The sequence below is a fragment of the Microcebus murinus genome, unplaced genomic scaffold (assembly GCF_040939455.1).
Source record: "Microcebus murinus isolate Inina unplaced genomic scaffold, M.murinus_Inina_mat1.0 scaf021_hap2_Mmur4.0, whole genome shotgun sequence".
Lineage (NCBI taxonomy): Eukaryota > Metazoa > Chordata > Mammalia > Primates > Cheirogaleidae > Microcebus > Microcebus murinus.
In genome coordinates this window covers 162,169-186,412 of record NW_027438967.1, presented here as the reverse complement: position 1 = coordinate 186,412, position 24,244 = coordinate 162,169, and the positions used below count along the sequence as shown (strand labels likewise).

The following is a 24,244-nucleotide window of genomic DNA, read 5'->3' as shown; positions in this document are numbered from 1 at the left end:
TAAACAATGCTTGCCCCTGGAGTTTGAGGATGTAGTGAGCTATAACACCACTGTCCTGTAGCCTGGGTGACAGAGTGAGGCCTTGTCTTTAACTAACTAACTAACTAACTAACTAACTAAATACAAGTAAATAATGCAGAGGCCAACCTGAAGCCAAAATAGTCAGGACCTAGTTGAGAAGAAAGTTCAGAGGAGCCTGAGTAGAGTTTGGTCAAGGAGAAAATCTTCCTCAAGAGCCTGGCCTCAAATAGGATTAGGTTACTTCCTCCAGTGAGGAAACAGAGATCACAAGTGCAGATCCAGCTTCATTGGGAAGTGGTGAGCGTTCCTGTCTGATTGCTTGTCTTCTCAATGAATTATCAGTGAATATCATGAGAAGAGTTAGTGCTAGTACTTGTTTGGGTTAATGTAAGTAAAGGAGAGAGAAGATACAGGTGTTGAGGATGCAGACACTTTGTCCATTACTGGGTTGTTGCCAGGAGGGTAGGAAGATGGGAAAAAGGAGCAGAGAAGGTGTGTTTGAAGAAAAGTGTTTATAGCTCTGGGTAAGGAAATTGTAAGCTAGGTAAGGAAGGGCCTGGTGATGGTGAGGAACGTGGTGTGGTCAGTGGACTGGAAGGCCTCCATGAGGCAGAAAGCTGTAGGGGAAGGATCTGGAAGGACAGGAGGTAGTCCACCTGATGATGGGAGGGTATGCAAAAATAGGGCATCATGGAGGGGCGCAGTCTTCCCTGAGGCTCAGGGCATGACCCTGGGCGGGGAGATTTAGGTGGAAAGAATGACAACATTGTTGAAGACATAGTGGCTCTGGTGGTAGCCTGGCCGGCCTCGTGGTCGCTGAGGTCGCCAGGAAGGATCAGAGGACAAAGGGCTGAAAGGAAAACAGTGAATGCTTTACGTGTGACGTTGAGAGAAGAATGACAGAGGATTGGTATAGGTCTCAAACGTGGGGCAGCTGGGGCATCGTACCCGAGGTCCTGGATATCACCGGTCCCATCCCTTAGGCGCCAGCTAACAACAGACTAGAGAAGGAAACTTCCAAGGGGCCAGCAGGGGTGAGACTGGCACTGACCTCACTTGGCTCCAATACGCAGGTCCAGAACCCGCCAATCCTAGGCCAGTCCTGTCCCTCCAGCACGCATATCCGGTGGCGCTGGGACTTCCTGCTGCTGTTGCCATGGTTCCGGGGGCGGAACTAGGGAAGCTTCCGTGCAGGGGTCGGTTCGCCGGGGCCATTCCGGCTGGTAGCGGTCCATTCTCTGGTCCTCGTCTTCATCCTACTTGGCTTCCCTAGCCAAAACCTTCGGGCTCTGGGCAGAAAAGCAGCGGAAAAGATGGATTTTCCTCTGGGGTTGGTGGCTCTCGGTCTCCCTGGCCTGCAGATGGCAGGGCTGCGCCGTGGAGCGGCCCTGTTCGCCCCTCGCCCCGCCTTTTGCGCTTGAAAAAGTGCTGAGGAACCTTTTCCGGGAGAAGATGCTGGTTCTTCCTGTGTCCGTGCCAGCCAGGTCTTGGGGCTGGGGCTGCCCCCTTCTGGAGGGTCCCTTGCAGAAACTTAACCGCCTGGGGACAAAACCCTTTTGTTTTTCAAATTGGCATTTCTCCCATGGGGCTGCCTAGGTACCCTAGCAACTTGCATTTCTGCTTCTTTGAAAAGTCTTGTCATTTTCTTTCCCCAAGTTGTCCTGGGTTTTATGGGCCTTTATCAATACAGTATATATATAGAGAGAGAGAGTCAGTGCTTTTATAGCACTAGATTATAACAACCATTTTCTACTTGATTATTTTCCATTTACCATTTTATTTTCACCATTTGCCCATGTGATTAGCATTTATTAAAAATCAATTTTATTGGCCTCGGCCTGATCAGTTGACTTACTGAAGGCCATTAGCTGGTTGGTAACAGACTCAGGACAGAACCCAGGTCTTTTCAGGTTCAAAGTTCTTTCCTTCATTCAATAATAATTTCAGTAAGATTTAAGTTAGTAAATTCTAGCACAGAATTTCCTTGGTAGGTATGGTGGATCTTTTATTGTTGCTCCATCTTTTGAACAGCTGTCAGTATATTGGCTGTCTTTCCACAAGGACCCTACCCTGCATCATAGTCAGTTTATAGAATGAGATTCTGGAGGGCATTCCAAGGTTATTTGATCCAGTGTTAAAAACCTACAGTGTAGCTTGCTGCATTGGATTATTGATCAAAGTCATGTAATGACATGTGGGGAGTGGGTATAAAGAAGAATACACCAAATATGAATTTAGGGACCCAGTTATCATTACTATTGGAATTAGGAACACAGTCATTTAACAGTAAACAGTATGTTTGAAGCAAGCCAGATCTTACTGCAATGTTCTTTCTCTCCCCAAGTCCAGCTTATATTTCTGATGCTGCTTTGGCATATCTCATATACCTAAAAAAAAAAAAATCACATATTTCATATCTCCTACAGAAAAAGCTTTCTTTTAAATAGCACTGTATGCAAATAATCTGAATTCATTTGTGCTGGCAACTTGTTTTTGCCATAAAGATGTTATTTGATTGGATATATGATTCTTCACTAATTTTCTTTTCCTGTAGGGTCTCATGGAGGGCCTTGAGCCAGGCCTCAAGAGAACTTCCCTTTTGGTCCCAGCTCCACCAGCCTTACTTATTTCACTATCTAGTCACTTTGCTTTTCTGGGCCTGCTGTTTCCTCATTTTTTAAAGAAGAGACATCAGGCTAAGTTAGTAGGTGGCACAGGGAGGCAGATCCAGGGAGGGGTGTGGTTAAAGAGCCCCTGTTCCCAGCACAGTAAGTTGTCTTTTTTCTGTTATGTATTGGAATTTCATTTTGTATAAAAGATTTTTTTATTTTAATAAAGAATTTGAATTCCACTGGTTTACATGATCTCCAAGATTCCCTCTGTGCTTAGTCACCCAGTCATAAAAGGAAGATTACAAAGAAATTAAATTATAAAAATGAGTAGATTCAGGAGTCCTTAGAAGTATCATACACTTAAAAAGTAATCTAAGTAGATGGCTGGGGAGAATGACTGATCAATAACAGGATGTCTGCAAAAATAGCAATATCAAACACTGCAATCTGGTTACTTGCTGAGAGGAGACTTGAGGCTAAAGATGTACTCTTACCAATCATTAAATACATTTTTAAAATAACACCTTATTGAGATATATTTCACATACCATACAATCCACCCGTTTTAAGTGGATGAATGAATGGTATTAAAAACATTTTTGAGGAAAGAATGTTTCAAAGAAGTAATCAGCCACAATCTCATGGTGACAATTAAGTGAAGTAACTACTATGTCATAATACTACCTGGTATAGCAACAGTTGTTATCTAACAGCACACAAGAAATGTCTTCAGTGTCCCTAGACCACTTGTACAAGGACCTTAATAGTAAATAGACACTGGCAAACATACGTCTTAAGTGTTATCTTATGGAAGGGGTTAAAATCACATAACTTGGACTTGTAATTTCAGGGAATGAAGATGATGAACCTAATTAGGTAGATTTTGAATACTTAGCTGTGTGGCTCTTCCTGTTTTTATTCCCAAGTATTAATTAAAATTATGAAGTTAAATATTGGAAATTAAACTTACATTTTGACTTGATTTAGAGTTCCTGTTTTATATTTTTCTTCTTAGTACCTGGTGATTTATGCTCCCAACTTTATTGTAATAGCAGACAATGACTTATATTTTCTCAGACAAGATTTCAGATTTAAATACAATTTAAGAGTCCAGAAGATCAATTGTTGAATGATTTTCCCCCTCTCTTTGCATTTTATTTTTAGGAAAAGAAGAAGGAATGCCAGTAAAGAGGACAACCAACATTCCCCACAGTCCAAAAGAAATAAAAGAAACTCTGTCTTTCAGGATTCTCAGGATATAAAGGTAGGAAGTATAGTTAGATAACCTCTATTTCATTCATTGCCTGAACTAAATTATGTAATTTGTGCTCTGCAATTTAAAAAATGTATCATTTCCTTCCTCAGTGTTTCATAGTTCTCCATGTAGAGGTCTTTTACTTCCTTGGTTAAGTATATTCCTAGGTACTTTAATTTCTTTGTTGCTATTGTGAAGGGAATTGAGTCTTTGATTTGGTTCTCAATTTGATTGTTGTTGGCATATATGAATGCCTCTGATTTCTGTGTATTGATTTTGTATCCTGAGACTTTACTAAATTCATTTATCAGTTCCAGGAGTTTCTTGGTTGAATCTTTGGGGTTTTCTAAATATAATATGATATCGTCAGCAAAGAGTGAAAGTTTGATCTCTTCTGCCCCTATTTGGATACCTTTAATTCCACTTTCCTATCTGATTGTTGTAGCCAGGACTTCCAGCACTATGTTGAATAGAAGTGGAGATAGTGGGCAGCTTTGTCTGGTTCCAGTTCTAAATGAGAATGCTTTTAATTTTTCCCCATTCAGTATGATGTTGGCTATGGGTCTGTCATTTCAAGAAATCTTCATAAAAGTATTCTTACTTGATTGCAGTGGCCTTTGAGCTGGAGTTCTTAACCACAATATACAGTATCACATGGAAGATGGAAAGAAAGCACCAAAATCCATTGCTAAATATAATTGGGAGGAAGGTCCTGGACCTGTCTCCAGTCATGGTAGCAGGGAATTATAATATTACTCCTCTTAATTTTAGAAGGAAAATATATTTTAAAGAACATAATTATATACTATTCGCTGGAGGGAAATTCTTGATTTCTAGCTAAGAAAATTGAAAAGGAGATTTGTAGTGTGGTGGGGGTTATAGTGATTTCACAAAGTTTTAATAGTGCTCGAACTGAAGAGCCTGATTTCACTCTAGAGGACTTAAATTTAATGACTAGTGTTTATTAGTATAGTATTGTTTTTTTTTTTTTTTTTTTTGAGACAGAGTCTCGCTTTCTTGCCTAGGCTAGACTGAGTGCCGTGGCATCAGCCTAGCTCACAGCAACCTCAAACTCCTGGGCTCAAGCGATCCTCCTGCCTCAGCCTCCCGAGTAGCTGGGACTACAGGCACGAGCCACCATGCCCGGCTGATTTTTATATTATATATATATTAGTTGGCCAATTAATTTCTTTCTATTTTTATGGTAGAGACGGGGTCTCGCTCAGGCTGGTTTTGAACTCCTGACCTTGAGCAATCCGCCCGCCTCGGCCTCCCAGAGTGCTAGGATTACAGGCGTGAGCCACCGTGCTCGGCCAGTATTGTTTTAATTGATGTATAAATTACTAATAGAGTATTAAATGAGCCTTGTAAAATCTGTCTGGATGAATCCTATTAGATAATAACTAAGTATAGTTCACTTTTCCCTTTTCTGAGAATCTTCCTCCTGGGACCCCTAAAAAGGTAGTGATTTTCTGAGATCCTGGGCAGCTACCATGATGACTAAAATGTAACTAATTTAAATTCTATAATTGGCTCTCAGGTACTTGACTTTTTTGTTGAATATCTTTGCACATATAAGAGTATTACTCTTTACTGTCAAACTTACATCTTTACAAATTATATCATCACTTTTCCTGTAAGTCCCCTAGTATATATGTATGAGACTTATAAAAACTGAAAACAGAAAGACCCAAATGTGTCTGTACAAATCTATCATACTTTCTAGGAACATTCATTTTATTTTTCAGATTACTGAGTAGTACAAAAAATTGAGAGTGAAAACTTACAAAGATATAAACACAAGTGGCTTACCTGGGATAGATCTCTGCCTTTTTCTCTTCTCTACTAGAATAGGAAGAGATTTTATGTGCTAATGCTAGAATTTCAAGGGAGCAGCAGAAATAAGACAAGTGAGAGAAAAACAGAACCAGAGACCGCCCCCCCCCATATAGATTGAAAGGTAGAGATATGAATCCCTGATTCCTTTTCAACTGGTAGGAACTGTTTCCTTGTCAGGTCACTATTTTAAGTAGTATCAATTCAGATGACAGCTGGAACATTTGACAAAAATTTTTGATGAGCTTTTTCTCTTAGGTTCTTAGGCATTTCGGGCCATGCTCTTTGCCTTTGATCACATAAATTCTAAGAAAACTGCTTTGGAACACTTTTTTGGGGATAAAACTGTTGTTAAACAAAATAATAGTTATTATATGTGTTACCAAACCTGATGGCAAAATGGGAGCCTTCTAAAATTAGCTTATTTATACTTAAAAGATGCATTCAAAATGGAGGGACAAGCTTTTCCAAAGCTGGCCTAATCTGTTGCATGCATTTTAATAAGCATTGTTCCTGGAGCATATTAAGCATCCCAAGCACTTTCATATTGCAACTGAATGCTAAAATCTCAGTTGTTTTAATGAATTACAGAAAAACTTGTACAAATATTTTTCTGCAGGTTATCTTTTTATGTTTGTTTTTGTTGTTTATTCAAATCCCATTTACTGAGTTGAAACAAGGTGATTTGTATAGATTTTTTTCTATTTGTATAGATTCTGTTATAAATTCAATTTTTGAGCTGCAAAACAACATAGAACTCACTGTCTGCTCCAACTTCATCTATGAGGGAGACCGAGCTACAGAAAGTTTAGATTATTTACCCCTCGGCTCAGAGAAGTTAACACATGAATATCATTTCCTGGCTAATATGGAAAGTGGTTGTCATTCAGCAGCTAATTAATTTTGTATCTTATGGTTCATATGCTCCCACAATGTTTCAGTGGTACTAAGGAATGTGGGCCTGCCATTTTAAATGCATTGGAACTTTGGGAACACATAGCTTAAGTGCTCCAATGGACTTGGTTAGGATCATCTGTTTTGTTTACTCTAGGTTTTGCAGGTGCCTTAGAGTAACATCCCGTTACTATTCCAGGGATGGAATGTGTACTAGGAGTGAAGTTTTTATTTTTCTCTTAGGGTTCACATAAGTGAAAAGCTCCGAGGCATGGGGGGATGGAGTTGAGAGGAAAGCTGGGGCTCGAGAGAGTAAAATACTGGATTCATCTGCTTTTCCAATTAAGAAGAGTTATATAATTCTCTGTCATAAATAGACACAAGATTTCCTGCTCTGTTTTTCTGAAGACATCCCATAATTAATATTCTTCCTCATCTCTTTGTTTTCTATTTATCCACTGTTTCCTTCAGTAGCCTGTAAGGAGCTCTTTCCACTCCCTAACTAATCTTGTGTCTACCTTATTTTTATCTCAAGTACTGTGTCTTTTCTCTCCCCACTGAATTCAAGCTGTAATGTGTATTAAATGCCTTTTGTTTCTCACCTCCCTTCATGCAACTACTCACTAAACCCCACCTACTCCTCTACTATACTCTATGTTTGGAACATCTGGGACTTGCTAATAACTTCATCAACAGACATTTACTGAGCACCCTCCATTTGTCCTGAGTGCTTGGGGTCAACTTAGGTGTCTCTGTCCTTTCCTCACTGACTGTTTTTTCTGTTCTACTGCTCTGTATATCAAATATATACCATTCTTTCCCTTACCACCATCCTAATTCAGGCCTGCATTGCCTCTTGCTTCATACATTGCAAAATTTCTCAGGTGGTCTTTGTGCTCTCATTCTCTCCTTGCCCCATTCATCCATTAGAATCATCTTCCTAAATGTAGATCTGAACATGTATCTTATGCTCATGTACCTGTTCCTACAGACTTCTTAGCATGCCATTTAGGCCCCTGATAATGTAGACATATCTTCTCTTGCATATTTTGTCTCCCACTAACTCTTCTCTGGGAAGCACCAGCTGCATCATATTACCAACTTTGTCTCCTCAAAAACTCTTCTTCAGCCTTCATGTGCTCTTGTTCCCTCCATTTGTCTCACCCTTCCTATTAATATTATTCCCATCCCTCCAAGGCCTAGTTCAGATGCTTTCATTTTCAGGAGGCTCCCCTATCTCCCCAGTCAGTGTTCACTACTACGTTGAATGTATTGCAGTCTTGTCATTGCAATATCTCAATGCTGTCCTTCTCAAAGTACTGTATTCTTCTTCAACAGGGATTACCTCTCGAATCCCTAAGTAGCACAGACAAAGCACCTTCTTGTTCACAGGAGACACGGATATATTTGTGTGGATAGTGGTTGGGCATCAAGACAACCTGGGCCTACTTGAGAGCCTCTCAGAGGTTGGGCCCTGGCATGTGTAAGGGAGTCAAACAGTCAGAAAACCCCAGTGGTGATCCTGATGCCTGTTCCAAAACAGAATATATAATGGCGAATCTCTGCCGGCCTCCAAGCTTTTTTGGTTAGGGGTAAGCATGCAGATTTCAGTATGACTCATCTAATCTAAATCCTGCCTTTTCACAGAGACTTGGACCCCAGGATTTTTGTGAAATACCTCTGTGAATTTTGCATAGTGATATATCCTTCTCGAGTCTTCATTAATGTAATTTTACTTTTCTGTGTGTGTTAATTTGCAAGGGTTCTGTTCTTCATTTGCCTTGCCCAGATAGCAGCACTAAACCTGCATTGAAAATTCAGAGAACAAAGAATGAGCTTTGTAACTGTCAGAAAGGATAAGCATTCTGATGAGAAGTTTCTGTGAGGAATCAGGCTTTCTCAATCCTGAAACATTTAAAAATCTCATTTATGCTCTGGTAATGGAATTTGCTATCTTTCTAAAATTAAGTGTAGTAGGGTAAATGCTTCTGTCTGGGCTAAGATAGCAGTTTCAAGTGTCAAAACCATACACCATCAAAGAAGCAAACTTTTCCTCCCAATCAATCTAATGATAAAACAATTACTTAAGTGGGATATCACGCGTGAAGTACATTCAGAAGGGGAAGCGTGACAAAGCCTGAGTTGCATGATATAAATTATGTTTATTAGTTAAATAGCATTACTGGCCTAGAAAATACTACTGTATGTGGCTTTGTAGATGGTCTTTGGTAGGGTAAAGGATGCTAAACACTCTTTCTAAAATCTCATTTATGGCATCACAGTTTCAATCTGTTTGAAGTCAGTGGTAACTGAATTCGAAAGCAGGAGATTTTACTTGGTCTTGTAGTAGCATTCTTTAGTTTACTTACATATGAGTAAAATGTTTCTTTTTCACAAAAGAAATGTATTTGTAGCAGATGAGTTAGAAAGTGAAGATATATACACGTATGTATAGATGTTGACACATTAAACAGAAACATTTTAAACCATTTGAAAATCTGTGCACACTGATATGTAACCTTTTCCAGTGATGTTAAAGGCATCTTTATTTATCAATATATTTACAAATAGATCATAACTGTTAATGGCAGATGAGATACTGTATGAGTGGACGGACTACAATTTTCCCACTTCCTTGTTTTTTAAACATTTAGTTATTTCTGGTTTTCAGCTATGAAAAAGGGCTGATAGTATAAACAATGTGTTAATGAACATTTGTATATATGTCTCTACACAATTGAATTAAAAAAATGTTCTAAATGAACCGGAAATTAGAGGTAGACCTCTTTTTTTCTTCATTATTATTCTGAAGAAATCCATTTTAGCCTGTGGATTTTAATGTACTATACCTTTTCACAGCATATCATCACTCTAGTGTTACATTATAGTGTAAAATGGATATGTTGTCATTTGAGATGAAAATTTAATACATCAGAAATGATTTCTACTTCTTACCTAATTTTTCAGAAACAAAGAACGATAAGGAAAGCCAACTAATAGGAAAGAAAGTTGTGTGTGGTCGGTTTCTTATCCAATGTAATAGCTTAATAGCGTTTTGAATATTCATGACTTCACTAGTCTGTGATAGTGGAGGTTCTAGAGTTTTACCCTCAGGCCGAGGAAGATAACTCTTTTGAATTTTCTGTTTGAGTTGGCCTTGACATTTAATGCTTAAGTCAATTTGATTGCTGTTGCTGAATAACTCTCACATCTGACTTCATTTGATCCCTCCCATCTCATGGACAGTTCTTTTAATATATGTTTTCAATTGGATAAAGAGGAACAAAGGTTGTCATTTGGTATCTGTGGACTGTGTAGTCTGGGACCTAAGCTGAGTGGCTCCAAATGACCTACGGACTATGACTCATCTTGGTTTAAGACATTTTAATGTTAACTCTGGAAAAAAAATTTAATACTGACAGTGTCAAATAGTGTAATTTAGATAAGAGTCCTCACCATCACATTTTCCTTTGAGAAACCTAACATTGCAAGATGGGGAATGCTTGAAAAAGATTGCTTTCAGAGAACCCTAAGTAGCTTCTCCAACATGACAAAGACTCTGAGTCATGTAAGTTCAATGAAAAAAAAAAAAAATTCTATCACAAGGATGGAAAAGCATGCACCACATGTACTCGCCATCAAATTGCAACTAAATGATCAACACTAAGCTGCTCACATGGTAGTAATACTCACTGTGTGCCGGTCAGGTGGGAGGGGGTGTGGAGTGGAGGGGGTGGAGGGGGTGGAGAGGTAAACCCACAGCTAATGGGAACAGGGCACACTGTATGGGGGAATGACACACTTATAGCCCTGGCTTGGGTGAGGCAAACACATTTCATTAACCAAAATGTTTGTACCCCCATAATATCCTGAATTTTAAAAAATTAAAAATAATAATAATAAAAAAATATGGATTGTGGAATAACAGGAAATAGAAAAGACCCATGCAGGGGATAGGGTGTCTACTATCTTCTATTGACTCAACTACTTTATCTAGCTGAAGGAAATCAGTTCAATAAATCAGATTATTTGTGTGCAAAAAAAATTCTTAAGTGCAAACATACACACATATTCTACCAAATGCACAAATATAAAAGAACAATGAATGCTAGTCATGAAAAATGCAAATAATTAACATATAACTTTGATTAAAAGTATGTCAAATGCCTTTCAGGATATATGTGTAGTCTTGAATTGATATAGGAGGATGGTAATATGTCCACTATCAGGACATAAGTACAAAATCATCATTCATGTGCTTATATGTCTCTATGCATGTATGTATGCATAAATGTATGTATCTAACAATGTATTAAGTTTATTTTAACTTGTACCAAAAATACATCTTATTTTTATGGTTATTATTTTACTGCATCCCATAGTGTTATTTGGTGCTTTCCTGTGGAGGATGGGAACTTAACTTCTCTGATGCAGTTATTGGAATAAATGGTACAAGCAGGGGCAGAAGATGTGTGAAGGACTTTGGAACTAGAAGGCCTATGTTTGAATCCTCATCTGCCACTTCCTAGCTATGTGACTTTGGTGAATCAGTGATGTTGTTTCCTCAGCTGTAAAATGGGGGCTATTAATTCCAATGTAATTAGAGGGTTGTTGTGAAGATAGAATGCACTCTCTTAAGTGGCTGTTCCTTGTAAACCGTTAAGCCTAGTATTGAGTTTGATGCTGCTATTCTCTAAGGCAAGTGGGAGACATATTATAATAGCACAACAGGAATCCTCCCTCTGTCTTTCTCCTTCCAGCCTTCAAGCAGCAGTAATGAAAGGAGCAGCAGCAGTGTTAACAGCCCAGAGAGAGCAAGTGGACCAGAAAGCAACGTAAACCAGATCGTTACTGAACCCAACGGGAATAACCCTCAGTTCTGGTACGAGGAGTATGCACTGTGCCAAGGTCCTTACTCCCGCATCAACCAGATCTTGAAGGAGGCTCACTTCAATAGCCTACAACAGCGAGGACAATCTCCAGCGTAATGAACTAGGAGCTCCTTATTCCAACCTACAATTTGTTTATAAAAGCAAGTGCATACACGCAAAAGTCTGTTGGCTTTCAGTCTATATGTTCAATAACTGGCGAATGGGCAATTGTTTACTTGAGGTTGGGCTGCACTGTTGTGATTTCAAACGGGCTGTGAAGAAATTTTTATGGGATTGTGTTCAAGTCGGGTGTCCAATTCACATTAAGGTAGCAATATGAGGAAACCTCACGTGTGCATTGAATCCATAGTAAGTCCAATTCAGATTAATTTCCTAATTTGTGAATTAGAAACTCCATGTCAAACATCTTTTTACAATGCAAGTCTTCGTTTTTAAAAATTCAGTAGGCTGGTAAAGAGTATATCATTTTCATAAAAACAACAGACAAAAAAACCACACCCAAAAACTTCTCAGTTAGTACTCCAAAGTATAAGAAAACTACATTCAGTCTTGCACTGAAATGAACTACCACACCGCCAATCAGAAGGCAGAAGTTCTGTTGAAATTGCTCTCTAGTTGTCATGGCAACACTTAGACCCAGTTCACTCTGTGAACCTGAAAACCTCTCTCCAAGCTTTGTATTTCCAGGGAGAATGTTTCTAAGCCTCTTGTATCCTCAGATGCCTCCTGTATCATTAATTCTTCAGAGTGTGTCCTTTAGACTTAGTAGAAAACACTACACAATTCCATCAGAGAAGCAGTACATGATAGCGTTTTGTCATAAAGACAAATTTATTACATCAACAGCCTATGTAATCTCATGTACAATTCCATCTGTTATGGCTAGAGTTGATGCCGATAAAGTGTAAGCTATTAGAACTGATGTCTGAAGTAACAGGAATTGTGGGACTGTGTCGGCCACTGTCCACTTTATGCAACAAGGACCCTTTTGCAGAGATTAGGAAGCCAGCTCCCATCATTAAAATTGCAAAGATTAGTGTGGCTTACAAGCAGTGAGCTGAGATGACGTTAGAAGAAAGAAGCGGTATAGTTTATTTGGAAATGGATGTGTCACCATGTTTTAGTCATACTGAAGAGCCAACCAGATTTTAATAGTGATTTCATAGATGTGCCTGCTTCCTCTGTGCTGAGCTGTGTGAAGAAGGAACCAGGATGCATCAGGTTATCTGCCCTGGAGCACGCGAAGGATACAACTTGCCACTAGATTGAAAGGAAGGTGCCTTAGAGTCTAACAGTCCTCTCCTGCCTGCTCACATTCTCTCTTCCCTATACTGCGAAGTCCACAGAGGACAGACTAGCATGTCTGAGAACTGTGGCTAGCTCTATAAAGAGGTCTGTGACATTTGTCAAGATTTGGAAAAGACATAAGATTATGTGTTGACTGAAAGAAGAATGAAATTTTATTAAGTGATAGAACTAACATTCTAAAATGAAAACTATGCCAGAAAAAGGAGAAAACACACACACAGACACACACAAACCCACTCGCCTCCTTTCCATGATCGTTCCCTTTAGTATGTATAGAATTTTAAGATCAGATACTTGTACAGGAATTTTAGTGTTATGAGGAAAACGTTACAGCACCACTATCCCCAAACTTATGAAGCAGGTAGGCATGGGCCAATTATTTCTCAATTAGACAGTTTGAGTAAGAACATTTTTTCCTATGGCCAGTGTTTCCAAAGTTGGAATACCAGACGTTCACAAGAGCAAATTTGAATTCTAAAGGGCTTTATGACAGACAATAGAGAAAAGATACCTGGCTACCATTCCCTATAACAATAAAATGAACGATCAAATGCTAAGGAAGACAAGGTGCTTGAACCCTCAAACCACATGTACACAACATGACTCAGACTTACCTAAGAATCCTGCGGGCATCCTGCTGAAACAAAGTGTATATTACCAACACAGAGTCATTGAGAAACTGAGAAATCAAATGTCCTTTCATTCCCCACCCACTTAAAGATATGAAAGATGAAACTATCATTATGACAAAACATCATTTTTTTTTTTTTTCAAAATAAGTACAACCTTGGTCCAGGATGGTCAGTAAATACAACATGTGATCTCCACCCTGTCTTCTGCAGACTGTCTAAACCTACTCATGTATAAACCAGTTTATGTCCTTTGGTTCTGAAATAAAACTCAGTACTTCACAGCAAGGAAGGAACCCAGCCCCTCAAAGGTAAGTATCTCCGCTGTGAAGGACAAGTCTTTTCAAAGAATATCAGAAGAAGGAATAAGAGACTTCTCTGGATTTTTTTTTTTTTTAACTAGGAGATTGCAAAAGGGGAGCCAGGTTAAATCGAGATGAGATTAGATTCTGTCTTAGAAATGCGACTAAAAAGAATACAAATCAAGGTGGAATGCTTCACCAAGGGTGAGGTGGGGATGGTGCTTGGGGAGAGGAACTGCCCTTAAATGTGAGCCCATTATGTGCCACACTCTATGTGAGTTTCTGACAGTAACCCCCGAGGTAAGTGTGGTGTGGGATCTCCATTTCACAGAAGAGAAGAGGGAGGCTGACAGAGAGTCATCCACATGATCTCGTCTGATTCGGAAGCAATCGAAAGGGGTTAATAATTTGCTGAAAGGCACACAGTGGCCAAGCAGCAGTGCCAGGGCTGAATACCTGATCTCTTCCTCTTGGGAACAGGCCACCTTTCTTCTGTTATCAAGCTACTTTTATAGTGAAGACCAGGTCGGCCTTCAGAGCTGGAGCTGGAGATGGCTACTAATTGGGCATTTTTATAGGACCTGACATCTAGCATCCAGGCTGAGTGATCTCAGACAATTGAACTCAAAGTGGACTATCTATACTCAGAAAAATAGCCAGTTTGTGTGTGTGTGTTTTAATGGAAAACTTTCCAACACCAACATTGCTCAGTTTTTCTTCTGAAAGTTTTCCCTACGCAGCTAATACTTGAGACGTATAGCCCTTCAGCATCACCTACAGTGTCACCTTTGTCCATTCATGGCCTCCGACCAGACTGATGTCCTGGCTTAGGTGGATCAGGAAGGAATGTACACTTCAGGATACCCGAAGGAACAAATCAAAGAACTGTCAGATTGCCAACTTGTACGGATTAAATGGCATTTGGTAAGTCCAGATGAGTTTAATTTATCAACTTATTAGGGCTTCTATGCCTGGGTATTTACCTATCAACTCCATCTCCCCTGGATAATAATGAAATGCAAGCTCCTCAATCAAGAGATGCCAAAGCTCTTGGTTAAGTGAAGCTTTTTACATTCCCTCCTGGATGCCTAGCAGGTGGCATTGTGCTTTACCTTGCGGTTTTCACTCCGAAAGAGTGACAGTTGTCTGCCTGATTCCCTAATTAAGATAGAGGCCTTGCTCCTCCTAAAACAGCCCCTGTTTACTTCTACAGAATAAATACTTTCTTCTAGGGAACAGTTTCCCATATTTACATAACCAGACAAACAGTAGAATAAAGCAAGGTGTACTTCACGCTCTTCTTCAGAGTCTACATGTTGAATGATTGTATAAGCTCCTTTTTATATGGAAGCATTTTTCCTCCCTTTTCAAATGAAAGCTCTGTATTATTGCCACTTGAATCCCTACAGGGCGAGTCAGATCTTGGAGCTCACACCAATACCAGACTCTGCCTCCTCCTGAATATCTTATTCCTCCTGGCTGGAGGCTGTGGCCATAATATAACCTATAAAATATGAAAGGAATGAATCACTGAATATGGGCAAAACAGGCAAATATTCCCACCAAGAAAACCATGCAGATCTATTTCAGATTTTGTTTAAACTAAGACAATTATCTTGCAACCAACTGTACCAAGATGGTGCACCCGCTTAAATCACATGTGGGAACCTACACCGGTGCACCTTTGACTGGTTGGCAATTTTCATGCTGCTTCTGGCCACGGTATTAATGTAAGCAATGGGAATTTTTCAGTTACCGACAACACTACAGATTCAGCTGCCAATTCTTAAGATATCAGTGGAGATGATAGGGAAAATGACATTTAGGTTGAAAAACAGAATATGTATAGCCCCTCTCCAGGGAGCAAGCCATCCATTCTTTTCCATATGATGGAAGGGAAAAAAGGATCCAACTTTCCAGTCAATAAAATCTACTTACAATGAATGAAAATGATTGTGTACCTGTGGTATCTCTCAGGGATCAAGTGGAAGTTACTAGACGGAATAAGGGTTGCTCTTCCCTTACTGATAAGGGACCTTTTTGCAGTAGGCAAGATTGTAATAAAATAACGTAAGGCAAAATGAAGATTAGCCGATCAACATGGAAAGTGTATATTAGCATGTCACATACTTTAACAACTGCCGGGCTCCAGGTTTGGTATTCCAGTAGACCTAGGAGTGGATCTTTAAATTCTTGTTACATGGCTTACGTAGGATCAATTTCTTCTGGCTCCATTGGTCCTGTTTTTTTTTTTTTTTCTTTTTTTCCCCCTCCCCCCATATCATTGGTGGTTTCTCTGAGCTCCTTGAGGTTCCGTACATGCATTGCTTTAGGTGGGAATACTGTTTCCCCAGTGACAGGCAGCATCTGGCCCTTAAAAAGACTACATGCACTCCAGCATGGTTTTGGACATTCTATCACGAGCTCTTCAATGCTCTGCAGCTCTGCCCAAGTACAGTACAAGATGAATGCCAAGGAGTGATTCTGGAGTATTTTCTGCACAGTCCTAGCATCTATAAATCTGTCAAAGGCAGAGTTTTTGGCCTGCTTCATGAGGACCTCCTTGGGTAGGGAGGAGTCCTCAGACCAAAGGTAAGCCAGGACATTATCCAGTTTAACCTCCAATTTAAAAACTAAGGTTGAAGGGAAACTATGCTCTCAATGACTAATGGCTGAGTACTCATGGAGAAGCCACTATTGGCAAGTATTACATATCTCGACTGGTCACAGGCAAGTGATGAAGACTCCCAAACTGAAGGAAGAGAGACATGATTGATCTGCTTATTTGGATCTGTTTTGGGGAGTGGAATTGTTGGCACCGGTGTCAGGAACCTGCATAGGTAAAACCAGGAGCTCTTTGAATAGAGCACTGAAATGAGACTTGATGTCCTTTTGTCAGAGCCTGAAAGGGAATGAGAGGAGAATTCTCGGGCAATTCTTTCAAGGAAATCTCAAGTCAATCTTTCTCCTAGCATTCATAATTTTCTCATTCCACATTGAGAAGGATGGCATGGTTTTGGCAGAGAACAAAGAGGTCCATAGTAATGAATATGGACTTACGCCCAGACAACTGACTGAGCCGTGTTCTCTCTTTCAGCTCAAGAGCCAGGATTTATGTTAATATGTAAAACTGATTTATGTAGAAGATAGCCCTTGGAGTACAGAAATTTGCTGAGGACAAGTGATGCCTCAAGAATGGAGCTACGCTGCGCTGAAGAGCTCCGGGAAGCCCCATTCACATTGCATTGTACTTGAGGGGCACCCTCTGGGGTTCTGTAACACAGATATTCTCCCAAGCTTCCAGGCACTTCCATTATCTAATGCAATGACAACTTTGCCAATACTCAGCTTTTCAGAGAAAGGAAAATTGTTATAGGTAAGAGTATTGAGGAAACAGGCATCAAGAAGTGGTGACCTAGCTTAAGGGTGAGATTAGACTACGTGACCACATCTGTCTCCGAAAGTGACTGTGTGGATTTGTTACCCCATTCTATTTGTTTTCTTCCTAACCATCATCTTTTTTATTCCCAGTGTAGCCAAATCCTCCATCTGACCTTTGAACGTTGGAGTTTCCCAGGGCACTTTGCTCTCTTTTCTTTTCACTGGCCCTGTCATCCAGTTCCATGCCCTCGCCTAACATTCCTATGCTGAGAGAACCCAACTGTGAATCTCCAAGCCTGACCTCCCAATTCTGTATTCCAGACCCATGAAATCCCGTGACCACTTTTCCTCTCCACCTGAAGGTCTCAGTCCTCTCAAACTTGGTGTTTTCTAACGTTATATTATCCTCTTACTCTTTTGACTGTATAGTGTTCTCTTTAACTCTGCCACCTCCTTTCCTGCACCCTCCTCAGCCATCCCTAAATCCTCTCCCTGGAACTAGACCTACAGTTAGTTGGTCCAGTGATCTCCGTCTTCACTGCTGCCACTAATCTAATCCACCATCATCTCCCAACTGGATTAAAGTAAGAAGTTCATTGTGAAATCTCAGCCTCCACTCTAGCTGCACTGTCCCATGAAAGTAAAATGAAATGTTGACTTTTAAATTAAAATTAAAATTAAAGTGATAGTTTTGATTACATTACTCTCCTGTTCCAAACCCTACAATGGCCTGTGTGATTAAGCACACCTGTGCAAACATTTTTTTTTTTTTTAAATTTCAGTTGCGATAAATCCTGCAAAACACAAGCATACGACGCTTGTGGATACCTAGAAAGGGAGCTCAAAGGACCTGAATGACCAAGGAAGGGTACCCATTGGGTTTAGGATAATGTGTGAGATCCTTACACTGGCCCACAAAGCTTTGCTTGATCTATCCAGGGTCAATCTCTGTTTCTCCAGGCTTGTGTCATGCCACGGTTTCCCTCACTCCACAGCCCTCAACCTCACTGACTTTCTTTCACATCTTCAAATACACCAAGATCCTCCTTGGCTCAGGCATTGGCACACTCTCTTCCTTTTGACAGGAACCCCCTTCCTTGCCTTATTCACCTGGATAACTCATACTCATCCTTCTGGTGGCTGTTTAGATGTCATTTCCATAGGGAAGCCTTCTCAGCCCATCCGGGCATGGTGATGTCTCTCTGTCATATATGTCTAAGGAAAAGTGTACTTTGGTTTTATGGCAGTCATCAATATTGAAATAACATACGTACTTATTTGTGAGTGTAACATCTACCTCCCTTCCAGACTATGGCCTCCATGAAAAATGATCCACATGAGTCTGGTTCTCTGCTATATGCCATGAGGACATGGTACCCACCCTACCCTGAATAAATAAATATCCACTGAATGAAGCAGAAAAGGAGGTGAGTTAGGGCTCTCACCTATAGGATGGTCTACAGAATGGATTAGAGCAAAGCACACAGCAAGGATGGATGTGGCATCAGTCCTTCTGGAAAACTGTTGAAAAGAGTTTGATTCAAAGTGTGGTGGCCACCAATTTAATCTAGTGAACACAGCTGAGCCTTGATACCTGCATCTCCTACAGGAGGACATGATCTTCCTCTAACAATTTCCCTAGGTAAGCTACAAACAGAGGGTGCTCTGGATGCTTCATTCCCCCTCAGCTTACCCATTCCTGTCCCATTATTTAGGAGCTCAGTTTGAAAGCAGTCTGGAGCCTCCAGGGTGTGGCTGCTTAATAGTTGTTGAATGACTGCTTTCCTGGCCAATAGGAAATCTGTTAGGACTTGGCAAGGAGAGCTCTCTTCCAAGAGTGTAATGGAGCACGGGGCCTGAGCTACAGCTTGGTCAGACACAGCTCTGCATTTGAGAAGTAACTTGCTTTCATGCAAAATGATTACCCTAGGGAGGACCAATAAAAGGATATGATGGCTGACAGAGGTAGGCGGGGTTGTGGTGAATATCATGGAAGAAGGACCTTGATATGTCAGGAAAGAAGACATCATCCACAAAATTATTGTGCTAAACGTTGTCACTGTCAGCTGCACCCACTCCTGGAAGTGGTTGGCTCCTGCCACCTGCTGGATGGGCATATGGAATGTGAGTGTAAAGGACAGGGTTGTAATGAAGTAGAACCCAGAAGGAGCAGGCTGTGAAAGTGGCAGCAGAGAAGGAGGCAGAGAGTGAGAGGAAACCATCCAGCCCGAGATTGTCTTGAGGAATTTCTGATTGTAACTTGATCTGAGCAGCCATGGCTGCATGGAAAGGCAGAGAACAATGTCAGAAGAAGAAAGAAAAGAATGCCCTTTTTCTGCATCTTGGCCAATCAATTTGGGGCTCTTTTTGTATGATGACCTTGCATGCAAGTTTCCTGATTCTGAGCATGGAAAGTCAGTATGATGGAATGACAGCTGACAGCTGGCAGTGCTATAAGATCCCACTGTTTATTTCCTACTGCTTGGTAGCACCTGTCTTCACTCCCCTGGAGAGGCAAGCTAATGTGATCATCTCAGGTGCTGGTTAATATGGTAGACGCCTCTTCTCAGTTACTTTCTTTCAGCTCTCAATGGCAGGGAGCCCTTTCTACCCCCACTCCTGGAAGGTTTCTCCTTCCCTTCTCAGAAGTTCAGCCTTCCTACTTTTTCTCCTGCCTCTTTGAGTGCACCATGGGATTCTTTGTGAGCTGCTCCCCTTCACCACACCCTTGGTGGAATGGACTGAATATCTGTGCCCCCTCAAAATTTGCATGGTGGAACCCTAATCCCAATGGTATGGTATTTGAAGCAGGGGGCGGGGGGTGGGGTGGGGCTCAGGAAGTGATTAAGTCATGGTGGTGGAGTGCTCCAGAATGAGATTAGAGCCATTACAAGAAGAGCCCAGACAGCTAGCTAGCCCTCTATCTGCCACCTAAGAGTACAGCAAGCTGTCTGCCATCTGCAACCTGGAAGGGGCCCTGCAGAACTCAGCCACGCTGGCACCCTGATCTCAGACTCCCAGCCTCCAGAACTGTGAGAAATGCATTTCTATTGTTTATAAGCTACCCAGTCTATGGCACTTTGTTAAAGCAGGCAGGAAAACTGCAAAGACATGCACCCCACCAAATATTCCTTCAGCTTCTACTCATCTCAGTCTGTCCTCTCTACCTCAGGATTCTCTTCCCTCAAACATTACTTCTAAGCACATGACTACCACTAGGTCTCTATTTTTGTCCTCACCAGTGCCCTGAATTCCAAACATACGTTCCCTTCTCTGTGCTGAACATTTGGTATGGTGAGATTTGCTGTCAGCTCCTCATCAGTACAGCTAAATCAAAATTCATCTCGCCTACCAAAAATGTAGCTTGCTCACATTCCTTCATATCTTAATGTATTCCACCACCGTGCCCCCAGACGTTGTAGGGCTTCCTCAACCTTTCGATTGTTCCTTGGATGTCTCTTCCCTATAGCTTTAGGATTACCACTTCTGGGTCTCAAATTTAGGTCACTATTGTCTCCCATAATCTGATAACACTTTAGGGGCAGTTTTCTTTCTCTGCCCTTCTAGTCTCTCTCTCCTTTCCTTCGCTGCCAGATTAACCTGATGCAGATGTCATTTGGGCCACATCTTTGGTCAGTTCTAGAGGGCTCCCACTGTGTAATATCTTCCATGGTGGTCAAGGCTTTCCTGGCCCTGAGGAATCTTGCTAGCTATACTTCCCATTACCCTATTTTTCTCCAGGAACCCTCCCATCACATTGGTTAACTCACTGCCTTTAAAAGGCATGGTGTGCCCCCTGGGCCCACGTTTCCAAATACCATTTGCCTTAAGAGCAACTCCCGAGTCACCTCCTTACAGAGAAGGTCCCAAGCATGGAGTGATTTCTCTCAGAAATCCCAAGGTAGAGAAATGGACAGTCATTTTAGCAAGTAATCACCTGCTATCATGTAATTTTTTCCTACTGTTATTCTGCATTACTTACATTTTTTGGCCAACTAACTTTCCTCAGATTTGTATCCTTGAGTGGGTTCCAAGCTGCTTCAGAAGAGGAACTGAAATATTTCTGTTTCTTGCTGCCATGAACAGAGGAGGGGCTCGAATTCTGCAGGTTGGCTGCAGAAATCAGAAAGTCGGAAATTCAGTGAATTTCCAGAGGCAGGCCCAGCACAAGTTAGCTTTTTGATAAAACTTGAACCTTGACTCAGCTAACCTGAGGAAACAAACACTGGTAAATGATGGGCAGGTATATGTTAATTGCACAGCATAGGGAAGGATGAGGTTTCTCTTTCCAAAAATTAGGAATTTCTCCCAATCTTCCGTGGCTCCAGAATATCAACCCATCCTATGGACTTGGAGCCTTCTAGCAGTTCTCAAACTGGAGCTATACTGGGCTTTAACAATTTTTCCCTCCCCTTTGGGATACGATTCTTCTCCTGTATTGTTAAGAACAAGGACTCCCTGACTGTGTTTTGGGAGAAGGGCCCTTGGGCTAAGCTCCATTAGGGGAGCCTTGTTCACTAAATTGGAATCGTTTGTCCTTGACAAAGGTGATGGCAGGCTTGCTGGGACTACTTTGCATTTCCTTCCCTCCAAAAAGAATTCTGAGAAGGAAGAGCCGCTATTTGGAAGACATGAAGTTCCTTCCAGGCAAGAAGAGATGAATGTTTTGGGGGAAATTGTCAACCAGGGGGAGAAATGAGTTATTGTTGAGAAATATGAGAGCTTTGCAAAGAAACAATGGCATGAAACACATGTTCCCTACATAGAGAACGTGTGTGTGTGTGTGTGTGTGTGTGAGAGAGAGAGAGAGAGAGACAGACAGACAGACAGAGAGAGAGAGAGAGAGAGAGAGAGAGAGAGAGAGAGGGTGAGTCTTGTTCCTCTGAGGAACAGATGCCAGTGAGAGATTAACATGCAAGGACTTTGTGAGGACAAGGGTCCGTGTGGAAGGAAATGAGGAGGGAACCAGAGAAGGTGGGCGGAGCCATCTGACTGACATGCAAGCCTGAGAAGAAGAGACGGTTGTGTGTGTGTGTGTGGGGGGGGGTTGTCCTGGACTCCTGTGCAGTGCAAGGAAGTTTTGGCACAGCCTCAGAGAGGGCTTGAAGCAAAGTGTCTCCCAGGACCTAGTCTGCCTAAGTATCTCCAAAACACTCAGTCATTGGCCTGCAGCAGCCCGTGAGGGGCTTGGCGTTGACACATGACCTGTGATAGATTTCAAAGCCGAGCGTGCTAGTGATTACCAAACTCAGCAGCAGGGGTTCTCCATTAATCATGCTCCGTGTAGTAGAAAGTCTGTGATATACATTCTCATAGCTGCCATGGGGTCTAGCCGGAGAGAGCCCATGAAAATAGGTCACAGTGCTTTTCACCTAAAGCTGCAGGGGAGACACTGCTGACACCTAAGGTGAGGTGAGGGGATCTGTATTCTGATGTGTGTGTAGGGGGGATGGAAGAAACTGCCAAATGACTTCTCTTTGATGGATCATAGAGCCACTGAAAGGAGGACAGGGGTTCTGCCTCTAGAAGGTGGGTCCAAAGTATGTGAGTCAGGTTCTTCCCTAAGACAGAAGAGTATTTCTCACAGGAGAAACCCCCAAGGACATCTAGGAATCAGGCTGGGGTTGAGGACATGGAGAAGGCTCCTTGAAAGGAGCCCTGGGTGTGAGGGAACTTGGGGAATGAACTTTGGGACCAGGGGCAGAGCACCTAAGCCAGTGGCATAAACATCAAGATGCAGAGCCTCGTATTTTAGAGCATGGGCCTTTGCTTTCCTTTTCTTCCCCCAGAGGGGGACTCAGCCACTCTGCTTGGCTCATCTGACTCCTGTTCCTATTGAAGCACCTAAACCAGTGACCAGCTGTGTCCCAAACACCTGCCCAAGGCCACCAGGCAGGGACTCACACCTGTGAGTAGAAGCCTCTGTTTCCCGCTGTGTCCTGGATTCCCAACCAGTGACTGGACCATGTTCAAGGCCCAATCTTCTGCCCTGTCCTCTAACTCCGGGCCTAGCCCAGCCTTTAACCAGTGTCAAGTTGGCCAGCACTTCCCCCTTGTGCAGCTGTCCTTTCGTCATAAGCCAGGTTTTGGTCATGGTTTTGAACCTTCTGTCTCATACAACTTGTCCACAACTTTCCGAATGCAGGGGTTTCCAGGCTACAGCACTATGATGATCTGTAAAAGAATTTGTGTGTGTGTGTGTGTGTGCACGTGCATGCATGCAAACATACACATACACACACACACACACACACACACACACACACACACATATGTGTCCTTAAGCATTATGTCATTTCCTGTGCTCCCCTTATCACCAAAAATCCCTGCCGCTCCTGCCCAAATGTGGACGATGCTCAGGAGAGAAATTGTTTCATCTGCAGACCAGAACTCAGAAATCTGCTGAGTGTACAGCTGAAATGACTGAAAAGCCATTAATTGGAGTGTTTCTGGAAGTAACTGCTGAGTTCTCTAAGGATAAACAGAAAAGGAGACTTTAAGAACAGATTAATTTCAGTCAGGGGCAAATGCTCCCTCTGCAAAGAGTTGGGGAGCAGAGAGTTGGGGTTGCTTACCCCAGAATGAAGAGGATGGGGGTCATTTATAATAAGAATGATCCCTTGTAGTGGTAGGTAGAGATCACTGTATTTGTTTTTCTTGTTGCTGTCTAAAAATTTTACCATGAAGTTAGCACTTAAGAAAATACTCACAGTTCTGTAGGTCTGAAGTCCAGAGGCTCCACTGGGATCTCTGCAAAGGGTCCAGGTGTTGGCCAGGCTGGGCTTGGAGAAGGAGTCATTTCAACACTCGCTCAGGTTTGGGCAGAATTCAGTTCCTTGGGGTTGTACAACTGTGACCCCATTTTCTTGCCAGCTGTGGCCTGGGAGGTGCTCTCATCTCCTACAGACCTCTCTCTGGTCCTTGCATGCACCTCCACCAGCCCCAAACTAGCAATGGTGCATTAAGTCCTTCTCAACTCAAGCTTCAAATCCCTCTGACTTCTTCTGCGACCAGCCAGAGAAAGCCCTCTGCCTTTAAAAGTCTCCTGTGATTAGATTAGGCCCACCTGGATAATGGTGCTTTTGATCAGTCATGGGAGAGGTGCCACATCACC

General features: G+C 41.8%; 1 protein-coding gene and 1 long non-coding RNA gene across 5 annotated transcripts; one reads left to right on the top strand and one right to left on the bottom strand.

The window, feature by feature from the left end:
* The first annotated feature begins 1,175 nt into the window (after positions 1-1,175).
* On the top strand, positions 1,176-11,670 carry VCF2 (VCP nuclear cofactor family member 2). 2 transcript variants are annotated; one of them, XR_012917189.1, is made up of 4 exons: positions 1,176-1,617; positions 2,576-2,789; positions 3,798-3,897; positions 11,379-11,405. XR_012917189.1 is itself a non-coding variant. In XM_012748444.3 (3 exons), the coding sequence occupies exons 1-3, from the start codon at positions 1,335-1,337 to the stop codon at positions 11,604-11,606; spliced, it is 345 nt and encodes a 114-aa protein (XP_012603898.1). In that variant the 5' UTR covers positions 1,178-1,334; the 3' UTR covers positions 11,607-11,670. The 2 variants fall into 2 exon arrangements, 1 of the variants encoding a protein (XP_012603898.1); XM_012748444.3 differs by lacking the exon at positions 2,576-2,789 and having other exon boundaries at positions 1,178-1,351; positions 11,379-11,670.
* LOC142867857 (uncharacterized) lies at positions 8,349-24,244 on the bottom strand. 3 transcript variants are annotated; one of them, XR_012917191.1, is made up of 6 exons: positions 23,841-24,244; positions 21,113-21,243; positions 19,133-19,235; positions 18,576-18,651; positions 18,241-18,345; positions 16,568-16,651 (listed from the first exon to the last, which is right to left on the bottom strand). It is a non-coding gene; the product is annotated as an uncharacterized LOC142867857 (long non-coding RNA). The 3 variants fall into 3 exon arrangements; XR_012917192.1 differs by lacking the exon at positions 16,568-16,651 and adding an exon at positions 8,349-8,422 and having other exon boundaries at positions 18,241-18,651; XR_012917190.1 differs by having other exon boundaries at positions 18,241-18,651.

Coding starts and splice junctions, on each gene's coding strand:
- VCF2 (XM_012748444.3), top strand. Junction 3,898..11,378: donor AGGATTCTCAGGATATAAAG/GTAGGAAGTATA, acceptor TTCTCCTTCCAG/CCTTCAAGCAGCAGTAATGA.